The sequence below is a fragment of the Heterocephalus glaber genome, unplaced genomic scaffold, assembly GCF_053883595.1.
Source record: "Heterocephalus glaber isolate CG9 unplaced genomic scaffold, H.glaber_assembly_v1.0 deba00001538, whole genome shotgun sequence".
In the NCBI taxonomy this organism is placed as follows: Eukaryota; Metazoa; Chordata; class Mammalia; order Rodentia; family Bathyergidae; genus Heterocephalus; species Heterocephalus glaber.
In genome coordinates this window covers 28,010,903-28,031,133 of record NW_028258333.1, presented here as the reverse complement: position 1 = coordinate 28,031,133, position 20,231 = coordinate 28,010,903, and the positions used below count along the sequence as shown (strand labels likewise).

General features: G+C 35.8%; 1 protein-coding gene across 1 annotated transcript in view; it reads left to right on the top strand.

Moving 5' to 3' along the window:
• Window positions 1–20,231, top strand: part of Oxct1 (3-oxoacid CoA-transferase 1) — a 157,699-nt gene that overhangs the window by 77,763 nt on the left and 59,705 nt on the right. Inside the window, exons 8-11 of the mRNA XM_004848574.4 lie at window positions 5,604–5,711; window positions 7,212–7,326; window positions 9,725–9,819; window positions 11,039–11,087. Coding sequence (XP_004848631.1) covers window positions 5,604–5,711; window positions 7,212–7,326; window positions 9,725–9,819; window positions 11,039–11,087 — 367 coding nt within the window. The remainder of the gene's footprint in view (window positions 1–5,603; window positions 5,712–7,211; window positions 7,327–9,724; window positions 9,820–11,038; window positions 11,088–20,231) is intronic.

Genomic DNA, 20,231 nt, shown 5'->3' with positions numbered 1-20,231 from the left:
TGAATAGAAATTGTTCACATAATTTGTCTTTCATCTCTCATAACATCACTTTTTATTTCCAAGCCAGTTTTCTCACTTAAAAAGGAATATCATATTTGGTTGTGTAAAGAGTCTGATTGTATGGCCTCCAGTGTGATATTCTTTCTCTTTTTAAACTCTAATCTTTACCACGTTTCATCCTTAGGTAGTTGCTTCCCAGACCTGTGCACTTTTTCTTTACTAGCATGTTCTTTTGTCAGCTTATTTTCACTAGACATTGTAGAATGTTTTTGGGCACAAAATCTAACCTACCAAGTTTTGGTAGTGACTTTGAAATCATGTTCACCATTGATTTTAAGTAGTGATGGAGAGAACTGAAAATAAAGACATGAGTATAATAAATCTAATATGAATAGCTATGTGTTTTACAAATTCTTTGTAGCCACTTTGTGCATTTCCGTAGAGATATTTAAGACTATAGATATTTGTTCTTGGCCCTTTTTAGCTTTCATTTATTTTGAATTATTTTCTCATATATTTTTGTTCTTGTTATTCACTCCTTAGTATGAAGCTTAAGAAGATAGTAACTTTCTTGTTCCTTTTGGATTTTTTTTTTATCCTCTTGTTGGATTTTTGAGAATGATATCTTACATGCTGACCTTCACTTTTCTCCACATTTTCCCCTTCTTCTTACTTATTTGCTGGGTTAAATTAGCATCCAGAGCACCTTTGCATCTAGCCTGTAACATTTGCTGTTCTCATTGCCTCCCTCTTCTACTTTTCGTTTTTCATGGCTTTGATTGTTGTTGTTGTTATTTTGGGGTTACTTCGTGTTACTCCTGATTCTAGACTTTATTGCCTGTTGTTGTCTGCTTTTGCATTTCTTGGCAAAAGAAAAATATTCCTCCTAAACTTTGTTGAAAGTTCAAATCACTCAGGGAAAAAAAATCTAGATCCCAGTCCCCTGACCCCCAGTGCACACATTGTACTATAGAAAGAGTTTTGTAGGTGTGCAGCATTTTTTACTAATAAACTTTTAGCGTAGGACCAACTTTTGTGGCTGTAAACGTTGAGGTAGTAACAAATATAATAAATTAGGAATATAATTGCCTTACACCTCTGCTATTCTCTTACATGAGATATAATGTTTGCCAAGTAAATACAAAAACATTGTCACTGAGGGATGAATACTTATCTTTCTCTGAGCTTTAAAATAAAAAATTTCAAAACTATAAAGAAGGGAGAGTGGAGAGCAGAGAAAACAACCTTTTAAAACAAAGTTCAAATCAATAATGATAACATTTCCTAGCCTCTATTTTCCTGCTAATGACTGAAGATAAGTACTAATTAGAGAAGCCTGAAATGTCTGGATTTCTAGTTGGACCAGATGGTGCTGTGTGAGAACTATTCATAGTGCCAGAGAGAAGTCTGGGTTGTTCTTAACTATCTTTCTTTCATCTTGATCCTCTCTGAGGACACTTACATCTGGCTGTTTTTCTTTGTCCTTTATCCTCTCTGTTACTTCTAATGTCAGAAGATACATTCTCTGCTATCCTTGGTGAAGGTTCTTCTTATAATATTTTTTTAAACATGGTCTCTCTGTGTAGTTCAAGCTGCCCTTGAACACACTGTGTAACCCATGCTGACCTCAAACTCATGGCAATCCTCCTACTTCAGCCTCCCTAGTGCTGGCATTACAGGTGCCACCATGCCTGGTGTGCTTGCCTTACAGCCATGCACCATCATTCCTAGCCTGCTTGTGATCTTTTAAAGTCTTTTTATAGATGGTCTGAAAGTATTTCATTTGGTTTATACTTCATATATTTTCTTCCTTTCCTGTTAACTCTGGTAACCAACTCTGAGAAAACTTTGATTTTTTTAAATTGACATTTATTAAATTTGGTAACCAACTCTGAGAAAACTTTGATTTTTTAAATTGACATTTATAAACTGTTAACTGCTGGTATTTGTCTTGACAAATGCTTCACATGCATTTTCTACAATATACACATTCATGTTATGATAACAAAGCATGGAAGTGATTAACCGAATTTTCACTTTGTTTTTTGGTACCCGGGATCAAACTCGGGTCCTTGCGCTTTCACAGCAGGCAGTGAAACCACTGAACTAAATCCCTGGCCCAAATTTTCACTTTTTTAAAAATAAAAGGACATAGTCTATTTGTTGTGAAATTTATGATGTAATTTGGTAATTAAATGTCTTGATTTGGTGTTTTTTGAGGCAACTGTCTTTAGTGGAACCAAAAGAAAAAAAATGAATGAGATTACTTTCAACATTTCCAGCTCATGGACAACAGCTTCCTCCTCCCCCTCCTTCTCCTCCTTCTCTTTCTCCTTCTTCTCTTCTTGCTCCTCCTCCTCCCTTGCCTCCTCTTCTTCCTCCTCACCTTTCTCTCTCCATGTTAGTTACATTTCTTGTTGCTCGGACAAAATACCCAACACCCAAAGTTAAAGGAGGAAAAGTTTATTTTAGTTCACGGTTTGTAGAATTATCAGTCCATAGTCAGCTGGCTCCAAGGTAGGGCAGCTTAGCAGAGGAACATGGCAGAGGAGAAACAGTCCATGGGAGGGAAGGCAGAAAGTAGCCGGCAGTGATCCTCCCTTTCCCTTTTATTCCATTCAGGTTACAAGCCTATTTATTGGTTGATGCTGCCCATACCCAGGGTGAGTCTTCCAGAACTATGCTAAACCAATCAATGGACCAGTTTAGTTATCATATACCCTTAATCCATATTTACACACTCTGGATGAAGCCATCTCTGAAATGCCCCACCTAAGAGTCCGTGAAGCTTTGGTGGACATCTAGATACAAGCCATAACACCCCCTCTTTTTTTCCTTTGCCTTCTCCCTTTTCCTTTTCTTCCTTGTTCCTGCTAAGGAACAGTTCGGGCAGCAGAACCAATTAGGAAGGTGCTACAATAATTTAAGCAAGAGATCTGAAGTCCTAACTTTCTGGAGGAGCATTAAGCATGGAAAGACATTCACATTATTATCTTCAAACACATAGGCTGAAAAGGTTTCCATAATTTATTTCATAATTTTTAAACTGCTTTTAGAGTTTAGAAACTACAGGGGCTTTTTTAGGTTAGAAAGCTAACTCTTTGACCACAGCAATGTTGAATTAGGTTTTTTTTTTTTTTTGATTCTTGTCATTGTGAATTTTTTATGTTGATGCAAAAAAGCCAATTTTTAAAAAGAATTCTAAAATAGCAGATCGACTTGAGAGTATTTCATATTATTACGAAGTGCCTGTATTCTCTGTGAATGACTTTAATTCTAATTAACTTGAGTATTTCTAGTTATTAGTTAATATTTTCTTCTTGAAACTTCCATATTAAGATTAATTATTCATCTTTAAGTAAAATTATTCCAGTCATTGCAGTTTTATCACGATCCTAGGAAACTAACAAAGAGAATAATTAAAAACTGTTGCAAATAGCATTTGTATCTATCTATATTTAAAATGCTCTTCAATTGATCAAGCAGATGTTGTTACAGATTTTTGTCTTTGCTATGATAAATTTCCCATTAATTTTGAAAATCTGTGTTTTAAGAATGTGATTTCAAGTTTCTCATAGCTGAACTGCAATTTGTGAAAGTTCAAGCAGCTGTACTGACAACAATTTGATAAATTTGTAACTAAAGCTCTTTTAGGAAGAGACTAAGTTCTGGAGCTTCATGTTCTGTATTTTATGTTCAGACATGTGTATTTAAATTTTTTCTCTTGTGGGTCTGGAAAGTATGATATACATTAAACACACACATGTCCATGTATAGAAACATATACATATTCACATATTTATTTATTTATTTATTTATTTTTGATTAAGTTTATTGGTACATTTTAGGTATACAATATAGTTACATTCATCATTGGGATCTTGTACCTTTACATGATATATCTTGGTTCTTATTTTTTCCCCATTCCTCTACTCTCCCTTCACCCCCTCCACCCTTCCCTATTTATAAAGACTGTTTCCATTTTCTCCTTTTCTCATTTTTGTTCTTTTCCCTTCTTTCCTTTCCCCTACTCCTCCCACTTCCCCTACTCTTTTAGACCTTTTCTTCCTCTTACACAGTATCAATTACACATTTTGATCCTTATTTACACTTTTAGTTTTTCACATGAGAAAAACTATTTGGTATTTACACATTTGTCCTATTTATTTCACTTGAGTATGGCATCAATGTGCATCCATTTAGCTATCAGTGTCTCTAGTTTCTTGTTCTTTATGGCTGAGTAGTACACCATTTTATTAAAAAAAAACACATCTTCTTTAACCAGTCTCCAGTTGATGGGCAATTGGGCTGTTTCCAAGCTTTAGCTATTACAAACTGTGCTGCTATAAACATGGGTGAGCATATATTGCTGTGGTATGATGCTTTTAATTCTTTTGGGAAGATACCCAGCATAGAAATACCTGGGTCAAATGAGACCTCTAATTCGAGTTGTTTGAGGTGTCTCCACATTGATTTCCACAGTGGCTGCACCAGTCTGCACTCCTACCAACAATGGAGAAGGGTTCCTTTCTCCCCACAACCCCACCAGCATTTGTTGTTGGTTGATTCCTTGGTAGCAGACATTCTTTCTGGGGTGAGGTGGAATCTCAGCTTTGTTTTCATTTGCATTCTCTCAAATGACCAGTGATGTTGAACATTTTTTCATATGTTTATTTGCTGCTTTTCTTTGTCTGAGAAATGTCTGTTCATTTCAGATCTCCACTTTTGGATTGGATCTTTATATTTGGGGGGTCTGATTTTTTTCAGTTCTTTATATATTTTAGATAGTAGACCTTTGTCTGAGGAACAGCTGGTAAAAATTTTTTCCCACATTGTAGGTTGTTTCTTAGCTCTGTTGGTGGTTTCTCTTGATGTGCCTAAGCTTTTAATAAGATAAGATCCCAGCTGTTGATTCTTTGTGCTAGTTTCGTGCTACTGAGGATTTGTTCATAAAGTTTTTTCCTTTGCCAATGTCTTTGAGAGGTCTACCTAACTTACCTTCCAGTGAGTTTAGTGTTTCTGTTTTATTATTTAGATCTTTAATCCACTTGGATTTTAGTTTAGTACATGTTGAAAGATAGGGGTCTAGTTTTAATCTTTGGCAAGTTGAAATCCAGTGTTTCTAATACCTTTTATTAAAGAGGCTATCTTTCCTCCAGTGAGGATGGTTGGCTCCTTTGTCGAAGATGAGGTAGCTGAGTATGTCTGGAGTTGTTTCTGCATCTTCTAATCTATTCTGATCTTCAGGTCTGATTCTTTACCAGTACCATGCTGTTTTTATTACAGTGGCTTTGTAGTATAGTTTCAAGTTGGGGATTGTGATACCTACTGCCATGTCTCTGTTGCCTAGATTTGCTTTTGCTATTCTGGGTCTCTTCTTGTTCCAAATAAATTTTTGGATTGTTTTCTCTAGTTCTGTGAAATATACTGTTGGGATTTCAATTGGGATTGCATTGAATCTGTACAGAGGTTTTGAAAGTTCACATATTTATTTTTACATTGTGCGTCTACTCTATGTTAGGAGTGAGGATACATATACTTTTTTAAAAACTAAAGCATTTATTTTAAACTTTCACTACCTAAAATTTTTTCTCTTTGTTTAGGTTGAAGAAATTGTGGCTATTGGATCATTTGCTGCGGAAGATATTCATATTCCTAAGATTTATGTACATCGCCTTATAAAGGGAGAAAAATATGAGAAAAGAATTGAGGTAATTGACTTAGCTTATTTGTCAGTATTTATGGATATGATCTGATCCCCAGGGATATGTATCCCTGAGGCCATTCTTTGAGCTGAGCTAGTCTTACTTTGTATCTTAGTAGGAACTTCTCATGTGTCCATCATAAGAAAACATAACTGTGTTACTGTCAAGTCCAATGGTACCTTGTGTTCAAGGTACCACCTGTGTTCAAGGTGCATATTTCCATATCCCATAATTCTTTAGGCTATGTTTAATGGTTCTAATTTGCAATGTATGATTTTGGCTGACTGTCATAGAAGGTACAGAATAATAGAGTCTTTGGTGGGTTTTACCCTTATATTAGCCTCAATATTCAATTGCTTACGAATGTCTGTGGTTCTTGAAATTGCTTTGTACTTTTATGCAGTGCAGCAAGAATATAATTTTTAATTTCTTTTGGGCTCTGGGCAGCAGGTCAGTATGAGTTTGGCAAGAATTGAGTACCAGGAGCTTTGAAGATATTCCAAGGCCAGTGAGAACATAAAGAATAACCAGCTGGGCTGGAATTGATGTCAGGTTTCAAAAGTGTCTAGGGATCAGCGACAGAATAGACACACAATAAAGGATAAGATTGAATTGAGATATTACCCTGTGTACATCAGATAGAAAGACACTGAAATCCAAAACTGTTGTCTGGGATCTTGGGAAAAGGATTTGCAAATAGAAACCAGAGGCAAGGAGATTTAGTAATGGAAATAGTTTTCTGGATGGCTTCTGGATATTTCCATGATTCTTGTGTCTGTACATGTGGCAAAACCAGTCTAAATTCTTCAGGTGGAAATAGGCAATTGGCAGCAGCATTTCCTGGTCAACACGTTCCGACAACCCCGAGAAACAGATTTCCAAGGTCAATTCTTCTCTTTGTTCTGGCTCAATGTTTGGACACCTGAAGAGAATTCAGTTTAAGTCTTATAAGTAACAGTAGCAGCAGCCAGCATGACAATAACTAGAGGATTATTTGCTTCAAAGAGACCGAACAGGTGTATCTTCTTCAAATAAATCTGACCTCTTTCATTTACTTCCTTAAGAAGAATTTCTGTCTTCAAATATCACGTTATTATTTTTAAGAACTTTCCATTGCTATTGCAATTTCAAGTCCCCTCCTAGGGAACTTAGCTGATTTTATCTCAAAAGTTAAAATAATTAAACAAATAAAAGGGGTTGGGGATGTAGATTAGTGGTAGAGCACCCCTGGGTTTGATCTACAGTATCACAAAAAAGGAAAACCTACCCATTACAGATCTGCCTCCTAGTAGTAATGAGAATTAATTTTTCCAGTAAAATTTTATATTGTAGCATGAAAAACACAGAGGATACCTTCAACCATGAATACTTTATTTCTATTTATTTATTTGTTTGTTTGTTTATTTATTTTTGGTACTGAAGATTGAACTTGGGACCTTGCGCTTTCAAGGCAGGCTGCAGAACCACTGAGCTAAATCCCCAGCCCTATTTCTATTTATTTTAAAGCGTTTATCAATCCGGAAGGAAAGTGATGAAAAACCCGAATCTGATAAGCCTGGAGATAATATAAGGGAACGAATCATCAGACGGGCGGCTCTTGAATTTGAGGACGGCATGTATGGTATCCTTTCTAAAGTCATAATTCTTGCTTTTCTTATATTGATTAGGCTATAGTCTCCTCAGTAGCTGTTCACCTCTAGTCCACGGTAACTTTTATAACCATTAAAAACTTTTTAATTTTTATACAAAATACGGCATGTATCAAAGGATGCAAAGGTATATGAAATTGGGATTTTAATCTGTCTGCCTTTTTTGTGTTTTTTTTTTGGTACTGGGCATTGAACTTGGAATCTTGCGCTTACGAGGCAGGCGACAGAACCACTGAGCTAAATCCCTGGCCCCTCTGTTTGCCTTTTTGAAACAAAGTGGCAACCAAGAATTCACTTCCATCTTTTCTAGTATACAGTGGATTTCAGTACAGTTTGACATTGAAGTAGAGGTTATTTGGAAGAGAGGTTACCTATAATGAAGCTTTCAAATCTCAATATTACTAGTAATAACAAGGGATGTTTATTTTCTCTGTATTCTGAAATTTGCACATTCATTGAAACAAAATTCACCTTCTTAACCAACCACTGCCTCCCTACATAAGGATCTTATACATTCACCCTTTTATAGATAATATTTTATAGGGATATTCAACGAATAAATTTTGCCAAAAAGAGCTAGGGTAGGCATGATTTAGAATAATTAGTATCTGGATTAAATGCATTTGATAGCAGTAAGACTTTACCATTTTGCTAATTTTTAATACACTAAAACATTGAACTATATAGTAAAAATATAAATAGTGTGTGATAAATACTTGTTGCGTTTTGGATACAGTAAAACCATACTTAAAGACCTAGGACTTGAAAAATTAGAAACAAGAATTGTTTCTGTTTGTGAACTTCCTTCATCATTTAGACTGATCATGACTGAGAGAGCTTTATTTTTCCCCTTTTTTAAAAACTTCTATCTCATTTTTTTTGAGTTTATATTTTGTGATATGGCAAGAAATTCACATAGGGAACAAGAGTTATCATATTGCCTCTCATCTGACTACTTCCTAGGCAAGATACATAGTGAATCTTGATTTAGGTAAAAGTCATTGGGCTTTCCTCTTAATCAGTTGACTTACCACTGATATCTAAAAACAGACTAAAGCACAGACTTTACATAATAATGACTTGTAGTTGTTCTTTATTCAGTATTTATGTATTGTGTATGAAAAATACTGGCAACTCACTTAACTATATTCTCCTTTCATATCACCTACTCTTTCAACCCAAAGAGCTTTTTCTCTCTGATACATGATTTATTAAAGAATATTTTTAAAACTGAGAAAATTGTAATATATGATGCAAGAATTGAGGTGTAAGGATGATAATTTGGGTTGCTATTACCTAAAAATACCTGTTGGTGATGAATTTATTATCTCAGTGTGCTCTGTCCATGACTGTGAGGAATGAAGTACAAATAATGACATTAGACTGTGATTTGCCAAGAAGTGAGTGATATAGCTGTCCTCATACCTCATAGTCTCACTGTCTCCACAAGAAGTGACTTGGGTCATTATCCTTTTTGCCTTTGTAGTTTATTATATGGTGGCATTTATAAACTTTATTTTTTTTCTGGCCTTGATTCATAAAGATTTCCTTGCAAGTATAACTCATCAGAGGGCCATCATTCTTTGTACTAATTTTGGTAAAGTCTGCTATGTGCAGGGACAGTTGACAGCAATGGATAGCAGTTCCAGGCAGGGTATTTCTATCTGCTCAGCCTGCCTGCATTGAGAAGCAGGATTAAACCCACATGAAGGTGTACAAATCAGGATTGAGCCTATTTTAATCATCTAAGAGAGGGAACCTTCAGTCAGTTCTTTGATGCCTAGCACAGCTACTTGATTTATGGTCTCAGTTATCTCTGTGAAACATACTGGGCCCCACACCTTCCCCTTTATGTTTCTAAGGAGATTCAGTTACCAATGAGTGTTACACAGTGACCCAAAGGAATTAACACACTTTAGGCAGATATTTTGTTATCCTTGAAAAACTTGACAATTTTAAAATGGTATCCTTTTTTTGAATATTAAATCACCTTTTTTTAGCAAGAGTTTTGAATTAGTGAAAATAGATTTTAAATAAAGATCAAGCAATGTTTAATGATATATCAGTCATACATGAGCACATTAATAAAGTGAGTCTTACACTTTCGTTCAAATGACTTCATGGCTACCTTCTGAAGCCACCCCTTTGGTATCCTTGTGGGAAAGGATATTGTTATTGAGAAAGCTGTGACTAATTAGAGATTTTTGTTTCCAAACTAGTGCCCAGAGGGTGATTAGAGAATATATCCAGTAATTATTTTCACAGCAAGTTCTCTGTAAAGATGACTTCTGTTCAGATTTATATGTACAGAAGTTTATGGCATAATCTCTCTCTCTTTGATATGCTGGACCTTAACATCTTTTTTTCTAGCTAATTTGGGCATAGGAATCCCTCTCCTGGCTAGCAACTTTATAAGCCCAAATATAACTGTTCATCTTCAAAGTGAAAATGGAGTGCTTGGTTTGGTAAGATGGAAATTTATATTTTCATTAATTATTAAGTATGGTATGGGTTACTTACAAATTGTTAATTATAGCATTTCCAATATCTTCTTATTTCCCAATATACATTAACTGTTAACAGAACAAAATATAGAAAATGTATATATCTAGTATGTAGTATATAAATAATGATCATGGGAATATAGTTGGTACTGAATGAATGAAGTGATAATCATGACCATTTGCAAAGACACAAAAATGTGGTATGTCTGGATAAAAGCAGATTCCTATTGAAGTCAAAGACTTTAATTTTTTCAAGTATCTTAAAATTTGTCTAGAATGATCAGCTTCTCATTTCAAAGACAAGAGAAATAGCTTTATGTGAATTATCCATAGTTAACATTTAAAGGGAAATTCACATACATAGATCTCTAAAGCATTAGTTGCCACTTCAGTTTATTTACAGAATAAATTCTTGTTCTCTTGAAAGTATGTAAAAATCTTATAACCAACAGTTCTTCATTCTTGGCTTCATTGTATGACCTTTTTTTTCCCCCCTTTTTCTCCCCTCTTTAATATGTGTTATGTTGCGAAACTACTTGCTCTATCCAGATAAGTAGAGCTGCGTCATAAAATATATACAGAATTGACTAAGGATGTGGCTCAGTGGTAGAAGACTTGCCTAGCATGTGTAAGGCCTTGAATTTGATCCCCAGCATGTACACATGCACGCACAGACACACAGTAAAAAAAACTTATTGAGAACAATTGCAAAAGGAACATAAAAATATCTGTGTAGAGAAAGATAATGTTAGAACTCCAAATTCATGCCTTTAAGTGCTGCGTACTGGAAAAGTGAAACTGCTCCTCCAAGTCCTTCTAGACAAATAATGCATCTATAGATATTCATTGATCTTACTAGAATGGTTTAATGAATAACAGTGACTGCATAATAGGTACTAGGTAATTATTTTTTATAGACATACAACAGCAAAATGTTTCTTTCAAACTGATAAGAAACAGATTAGAAAATGATTATCTGCCCAGTCACAACTACTCTAGAAAAGACTAATCAATATGAGAAACATAGCTATGAAAACAGTGGAATTATTTTTAAAAGGTTCACCTCAAGTCTTTGGATGATAACTTTCCTGGGATTATGGGAAAGTTATTTATATTAAATTTTGGTATATGAGTCAGGAAAATTTTCTTTTAGTAACTGAATATATGCTGTATTTGACAGGGTCCATATCCATTTGCGCATGAAGCTGATGCAGATTTAATCAATGCAGGTAAAGTAACTTGTTATATATTATTTCACTTTTGCTGTTACCCTAATTCTGTGCTATAAAGTAACGTGGATTTGGACTCAGTTCTTTGGCTGTTCCTAGAGACGGCTCCACTATATTTATTATTGAGGACTGAGATAAGCCTTTCTGGTCTTATTTTGAAGTCTCTTCTCATTCAGGGATGGCTTAGATGAAGGATGAAATGCAATTGGAGACCCTCTTAATAGAAGAGCTTTGATGGGTTAGTCTGGGTGCTGACTGTACATAGAGAACACTCTCAAATGGGATTATTGAGAAAAATTAAAGGAAAGAACAGTTTATAAGGGTATGGACAGGATTAAAGGAAGCCCATATTGGATGGCAAAATCCCACAGGGAGTTATCACCCATGGGGCTCAAGGGGGCAGTGGTAGGATAGGGGAGAGGGTCCCTTAGTGGGTGCTATGGCCTTTGGTAGAAGAATACCACCAACTTGCAGCAACCTTGGTGTGGTGTAAGGGTTTCCTCTGGTAGGTCTCCAGCCTGTGCCTCCTACTGACCAATCCTAAATCAGAATAGATTAGCTGTCTCTGGTAGAGAAGGTGGGAGTGAATCTATAGCAGCAAAAAGAAAATATGTGGCACTGGGGTTTTTGTTGTAGGTTGTGCATACTGTCCTCTAGTCCTCACGGAAGTGAGAGAAAATCCTCCAAATGCACATAGGTGTGTAAGGATGTACTCTGCCACTAAAACCCAAGCATGTTAGGAAGAGTAGAGATTCTTTGAACCAAGGACTCTAGCTTTATCTTCTCCAGTTTCTGTAATCATATGCTCTGCCTTTTATTAGTAGTCTTGTTTGAATGGGACTTAGCGTTAGTGTATTTGCAGTCTACATGTATTTCCTCTAAAGGAGACGGAAAAGGTTGGGCCTTTGGGCACTGTCATTACTTGACCTAGAGGCAACACTACCATCATATTTGGATTACTGCTCATCCTTGGAGTAGAGCTACCCATACTTCCTATTTTCTAGCATATTTTTCTGCACTGGATTTATTCATTCTACCCACAGGAAAGTGTTATTCTTACTTTGCATTCAAAAATAGTGTGTATAAATCTCAGAAGTAATATGAGCTGAACATAAAGGCCAGCTGCCAAGGTGAATTGATGTTTGATACTTGGAGTTTTTAGAAGTAATACAGCTTCTAGTTGAATAGTTGAATTAGTTAACACAATTCAACTCTGAAAGGCCCACTGTGATAAACCAATGACATTTAACCAAGGGTATAATTTAATTGTACCGTGCCCTTTAGCAGTAGCTCATTGATCTGTGAAAATATTTGCTGCTTGGTTTAATTAATTTATGATGTTACTGAGTTATTTGTAAAATGAATAACTCCATTTTCCAAATTTCAGGCTTGAGTTCATAAATCCTACTTTCCTTAGAAAAGTGGTTCATCTTTTCTGTGACATTGTTAGACGGTAGGCTTTTCAGATTCCATTGAGCTTAAAAGTAGCTGAGTCCTAATGAAGCCACCCGATTTATATTGCAAATTCTGAAATGCCACATATAATCTTTAGCTATTGCACTTTGTAAAACAAGAATTCATTGCGAATGGGAAGCCAAGCAACAAATTAGTTTAGTAATATTCTAAATCTTTTATTGAATTCCTTTTTGGGATTTTTTTGATGCTTTTGATTTTGGAGCTGTACAAATTAGGAGGGGAAATAAAGTGAATTGGAGAATCTAAAATATAAATTGGCAATTTCTTCAACTTCCCCACATTACCTACAAGATCAGTCCATTGTTTATGTTAATTTTAAAGAAATTCCTTTGAATGAATATGAAGTGTTATGTATTTAAGTATAATCATTGTTTCAAAATTTCAAAATAATAACAACTATTTCTAAGCGTTCCTTTTTAAAAAAGGAATTAATTAAACCAAATAATAGTCTCCTAATTTTATGTAAAAATGAATTACCACTGAGACAGCAACATATGATTTAGAGAGTATTATTTCACCTGTGTTTTAACATTTGAGCTTCAAGTGAAACCTTGCAATACAGATTGGGAATCTGAATCCAGGGAAGTGAAGTAATGGGCCCCAGGTAACATTGCTAGGGAACTCCCATAATCTCCTGCTCCTCATACCTGGTCTCTTTCTTTATACACTGAGCTACACCTGCTGATGATCTGAATTTTACAGAGGTGTAAACAACAAAGTTTAGAACATTTCTTGGGTCCCGTGGATATCTGGGCTCCAACCTGTATCCAATGAAATTTTGAAATTTCTAATATTAATGTGCAGTTTGAACATTAAAGACATTCTCTCTAGTGCTGTTTTCTGTTTTTTTTTAATTAAATTCTTTTATTGGTACATTGTAGGTATACAACACAATTACATTTCTCACTGGGAATTGTACCTTTACATAATGCATCTTGGTTCTTATTTTTTCCCCATTCCTAGCCCTCCCTTCATGCCCTCCACCCTTCCCTATTTACAAGGACTTAATTTCCATTTTATTCATTTCTTAGCATTTTTTCTTTCCCTTCTTTCCTTTCCCCTGCCCCTCCCACTACCCCTACCCCTTTGGACCTTTTCTTCCTATTTTACATTATCGATTATTCATTCTAATCATTGGTACATTTTAGGTATACAATATAATGACATTCATCATTGGAAATTTGCACCTTTACATAGTCTCTCTTGGTTCTTATTTTTCACCCTTGCTCAGTCTGCCATTCAACCCCTCCATTCCTCCCTATTTACAAAGATTTTGTTCCTACTTTTCCATTTTCTCATATTAATCCCATTCCCTTCTATCCTTTCCCCTAGCCCTCCCACTTCCTTCTCCTTTGCCCCTTTTCTTCCTATTTCACATTACCTATTATACATTTAGTCCTTGTTTACACTTTCAGTTTCTCACACCAGAGAAACTATTTGGTATTTATACATGTGTGTCCTATTTATTTCACTTAAGAGTATTGCCTCAATGTGCATCCACTTAGCTATAAATGTCTCTAATTTCTCATTTTTTATGGCTGAGTAGTACTCCATTTTATAAAAAAACCACATTTTCTTTATCCAGTCTCCAGTTAATGGGCATTTGGGCTGTTTCCAAGTTTTAGCTATCACAAACTGTGCTGCTATGAACATGGGCGCACATATATCACTGTGGTATGATTTTTTTAATTCTTTGGGGAAGATCCCCGACAGTGGAATAGTGGGGTCAAATGGGACTTCCAGTCCTAGTTCACTGAGGTATCTCCATACTGATTTCCACAGTGGTTGCACCAGTCTACACTCCCACCAGCAGTGGAGCAGGGTTCCTCTTTCTCCATAGCCCCGCCAGCATTTGTTATTGGTTGATTTCATGATAGCAGCCATTCTTTCTGGAGTGAAATGGAATCTCAGCTTTGTTTTCATTTGCATCTCTTGAATGACCAGTGATGTTGAACATTTTTTCATGTATTTATTTGCCATTTCTACTTCTTTGTGTGAGAAATGTCTGTTCATTTCAGATGCCCATTTTTGGATTGGGTCTTTAAATTTGGGAGGTCTGATCTTTTTAAGTTCTTTATAGATTCGAGATAGTAGACCTTTGTCTGAGGAAGAGCAGGTGAAGATTTTTTCCCACATTGTGGGTTGTCTCTTCACACTGCTGGTGATTTCTCTTGCTGTGCAGAAGCCTTTTAATAAGAAGAGATCCCACTTGTTGATTGTTGTGCTAGTTCATGGGCAACTGAGGTTTTGTTCATAAAATCTTTTCCTACACCGATGTCTTCAAGGGTTCTACCTAACCTCTGTTCCAACTGGTTCAGAGTTTCTATTTTAATATTTAGATCTTTAATCCATTTTGATTTTATAGTGCATGGTGAGAGATAATAGGTCTAGTTTTAGTCTTGAGCAAGTTGAAACCCAATTTCTCCAGCACGATTTATTAAAGAGGCTATCTTTCCTTCAGTGAGGGTGTTTAGCTCCTTTGTAAAAGATGAGGTGGCTGAGTGTGTCTGGAATTGTTTCTGCATCTTCTAATCTGTTCCACTTGTCCTCAGGTCTGTTTCTTTGCCATTACCATGCTGTTTTTATCACAGTAGCTTTGTAGTAGAGTTGCAGGTTGGGGATTGTGATAACCCCTGGCATGTGTCTGTTACCTAGAATTGATTTTGTTATTCTGGGTCTCTTCTTGTTCCAAATGAATTTTTGGATTGTTTTCTCAAGGTTTATGAAGTATGCTGCTGGGATCTCAATTGGAATTGCATTAAATCTATATAGCAGTTTTGGAAGTATTGCCATTTTCACTATATTAATCCTTCCTACCCAGGAGCAGGGGATGTCTATCCATTTTCTGATATCATCTTCAACCTCTCTTTTCAGAGTGCCATAGTTTTCAGAGAAGAGGTCTTTGATTTCTTTCGTTAGGATGATTCCTAGGTATTTCGGTTTTTTGGATGCTATTGTGCAAGGAATTATTTGCTCTATTTCTCTCTCAATGAGTCTGTCATTTGTGTAGAGGAAAGCTATTGATTTTTGTGTGTTGACCTTGTAACCAGCTACTTGACTGAATTTGGTTATTAAGTGTAGAAGACTTTTGGTGGAGTTCTTGGGGTTTTCTATATAGAGTATCATGTCATCTGCAAATAATGACAATTTAACTTCTTCACTGCCTATCTTTATTCCTTTTATTTCTTTCTCTTGTCTAATTGCCGTGGCTAATGTTTCCAGAACTATATTGAACAAGAGTGGTGATAGTGGACATCCTTGTCTTGTTCCTGATTTTAGTGGGAAGGATTTCAGTTTTTGACCATTTAGTATGCTATTGGCTGTTGGTTTTTCATAGATGGCTTCTATCAGTTTGAGGTAGAGACCATCTATTCCAATTTTTTGTAGGGTTTTTATCATAAATGCATGTTGGATTTTGCCAAATGCTTTTTCTGCATCTATGGAGATAATCATATGGTTTTTGTCCTTGGCTCTATTGATATAGTGTATTACATTGATTGATTTGCATATATTGAACCATCCCTGCATCCCTGGGATGAATCCCACTCGATCAGGGTGTATGATCTTCTTGATGATCTTCTGCATTCTGTTTGCCATTATCTTATTAAGGATTTTTGCATCTATGTTCATTAGTGAGATTGGCCTATTGTTCTCTTTTTCGGTTGGGTCTTTCTCTGCTTTGGGGATCAAGGTGATGCTTGCTTCCAGGAATGAATTTGGGAGTATTGCTTCCCTTTCAATTTCATTGAAGAGTTTAAAGAGTAGTGGCAGCAGTTCCTCTCTAAATGTCTTGTAGAAATCAGCAGTGAAGCCATCAGGGCCTGGGCTTTTCTTAGTTGATAAGTTTTTAATTACATTTTCAATTTCATTGTTTGATATTGAGTTGTTCAGAATTTTTAGGTCTTCTTCATTCAACTTTGGTAATTCATATGTATCTAGGAATCTGTCCATTTCTTCTGTGTTGTCCATCTTATTGGCATATAGGTTCTGGAAGTAGGTGTTGATGGTCCTCTGGATTTCTGCTGGGTCTGTTGTCATTTCACCCTTTTCATTCCTAATTGCATGGATTTGGGCCTTTTCTTTCCTTTTTCTGACAAGCTTGGCTAAGGGTTTGTCAATTTTGTTGATTCTTTCGAAGAACCAACTCTTGGCTTCTTTGATTTTTTGTATCATTCTCTTAGTCTCCATTGCATTGATTTCTCCTCTGATCTTTATAATTTCCTCCCTTGTATGAGCTTTGGGGTTGTCCTGCCCTTCTTTTTTTAGAAGCTTGAGGTTCAGCATCAGGTTTTTTAATTGGGCTCGTTCTGTTTTCCTAAAATGCATATTCACTGCTATTTCCCTGTAAGACTGCTTTCATTGTGTCCCATAGATTCTGATATGTTGTGTTGTCATTGTCATTTAATTGAAGGAACTGTTTGATATCTTCTTTAATTTCCTCTGTGACCTGTTTTCTAATTTTAATGTACAATTAATGTTTTAAATGACTTATCTTTGTAAGAAATGCTTTAGAAGGAATCAGCATGTTAATGTTAATCTAATAGTCTATAAATAGCCCTGGCCCCTTGTCATGTACCTTCTACTGCAGTTGCTTTCAGTGGATTCGAGGGAAGGGTATGTTTTGGCTCTGAGGACCTTTGGCAATATGGTCATACATTTTTATTGTCATGCCTAGGAGAGGAGATGGTTTTTAATGGGTAGAGGTTAGAGATGTTGCTAAATATCCTACAACAACCAGCACAGCCTCCCATGAAGAGTTATATAGCTCTAAAGGATAGTAGTGTTGAGAAGTCCGCTCTAGGGATCTGTACCACATCTGAAGAGTCAACAGGCCTGAAGACTAAAGTACAAATAGGACAGCATTTGCTATCTTTGTAATGATTGTAGCCAGGCTTTCCAGCTTTGTCTTTTTATGTCATACAAAGATGCCATTGATACTCACACTGGACTACAGGTTATACTCTGACCATGACTGTGTTTTTCCTTACTTTGTGCATTTGCTCTTGCTGTGCCCTTCACCAGGTACTTGTTTTACCCTCTTCCTATTTTATTCCCATTTCCCTACTGGTCATTTACTGTCAAAATGCCTTATGCCCATCCTTTGAGTTTTAGCTTGTTTGTCTTCTTCCAATCCCTCTGCTGCTCAAAATTCCCCTTACTTAAACCTACAATATTTTTAGTGTCTTTCTATCATATTTCCCTTACAGTTATTTCCCTATATTTATCTCTTTTGATGGAGAGTTAACACCTTTGCTTAGGGCAGTGTTTATCTCCAAGTCTTTAGACTCATAGCGTCAACATCACAAGAGACTTTATAGAAAGGAAATTCTCAGCCCCATTACACACCTTCTGAATTAGAAACTCTGGGAGACTGGTGCAGCAGCAGTCTGAATTTTTTAAGTCCTCCATGTGATTCTGATGGCTGTTCAAGTTTGAGAACCAGTAGCTGAATTTTGTTTGTAACATTTCTCTAGGCCCATAATAGACATTTACTCAGGATTAAATGAATTACATATTAAATTATGAGCCAAAGGACATGGTAAGTATGAAACTGAGTCACTTTATTGGCCAAATATCATGAAAATATTCATATATACACAGAAAAATTAGAGATTAATCAATTAAGGATAGCCAAATAAAAGAGTGATCTTTATGTTATCTTATTGATTTTAGTTATATGACTTTTTAAACCAAATTTGGACACTATATTAGAAATTCACAGAATCAGTGTTAGGATATTTATTTTTGTTTAGAAAGTAGATGTCTCAAAATAATGACAGTGAAACAATTAAAGCTGAAACTGCTATATGATCCATTAATTCCACTTTTAGGTATATTGCCAAAAGAAATGAAATCAGTATGTCAAAGAGATATCTTTCTGCACTTTCGTGCTCATTGTAGCACTATTCATAATAGCCAAATATGGAAACAGCCTAAGTGTCCATCAACTGATGAATGGACTCAGGAAATGTCCAGGGTAATTCTGTTCAGCCATAAAAAGGATGAAATTCTGTCATTTGTGACAACATGGATGGAACTGGTGGCTATTATAGTAAGTGAGATAAGTCAGAGCCAGAAAGATAAATGCCACATGTTCTCAGTCATATGGAGAATATAAAAATGTTGATCTCATTGAAGTTGAGAGTAAAATGGTAGTTACCATTGTAGGGGGGAGACAGGGATGGAGAAAGGTTAGATAGGAGTGAGAAGTTCTTGTATGCTATTGCACAGTAGGTTGACCACAAAAAAGAGTAGTATACTGTATATTACAAAAAGCTAGAAGAAATGGTTTTGAATGTTTCTACCATGAAGAAATGATGATTATTGAGGGATATTACCCTGATTTGAACATTTCATAACATGTGTATATAAATATATCAAGATATCTTATGGTACCCTATAAATATGTACAGTTTTTATGTAGGAGTTAAAAATGTTTAAATTAAAATGCTGACAATTAACTTTACTTCAAAAGAATACAATTTATAAGACAGTATTATGTATTAGCAAGAGCCTGATAACCATTCTCTATGGAAGCTGTTTTGAGGCTCTTTAATTAACTTATGGTTCATTAATCACATAAGGAAAGGAAAGGCTCTTCCTATATCTTACCAGCTAGTAAGAGTACACTTTGAAAGTCGTGGTTATTTAATACCTAGGAAACAAAGAAGAGGAATTTTCATATTTTTCTCCTTTCTTGTTCTACCAGTTCTTCCTCCTTCATACTAACCTCATAGGAATGGTGAGGTCTGATTTTGTTTGATATAGAAGTTGTGTTAGGATAAGGTTTAGTTGTACTGTGCCTATTGTAAAACCCAGAGTCCAGACAGTGTGGCTGTATAACTCATATAAGCCAATTTCTAGGTCTTATGGCACTTATCCCAAGACAGGCAGTGCCGTTGTAGGTTTGAAGAGAGAAATAACAACAATGACTGTAGTGAAAGCTAGTATTTGAATTTCCAAACAATAGTGCCATTAAAAGTTGGTCATCATCTTGTAGGGGCCATTTTGCACAGTGTTGGTGATAAAATACTCATCTTCATAGGGTAGACAGTTCCTGCTGGGCTTGCCTACCCCCTATGTCACTGTATAATAATAATTACAATAATAAAAACTAATGTTTCTGAGTACTAGACTTAGGATAAAGACTTACATGTATTCTTTCAATCCACCAATATTATGTGCCATCTAAAAGTCCCTTCTAACCTTACCAAAAAGTGTTTCCCAAAGCTTTTCAGTTTTAGGGTACTTTTAAAGATGTGAAAATGTTTCCATCATATAGAATCAAACTCAATTGGGGAATAAATATTTCAGTATAATGTAAACAGGCTTACTCTTTCTCTATTCCTGAACTCACATGGAGAAGAATATTAATGTAAGAGCTTTCAGCAAGAATTTAGGAGTTGGGGGGTTAACTGAGGGGCTGGTGCCGCTCAGACTACTTCTTGTCCTGATATATGCTGGCATTTTTCTTTATTCTGATCTTTGGAATCATACCTTTTCTTCCCTTTCTTTTTTGCCTGCCTTATATTACACTGGGGCCATTGCAGGATATGTTAATCTGACAATTGATTTACCTATTGCCAAATGGCCTGTGAGCACTGTTCTGGTTGAGACCAGAAGCTGGTCCTGGGCACCTGAAGCTCCTGAACAGACAGGAAATAGATC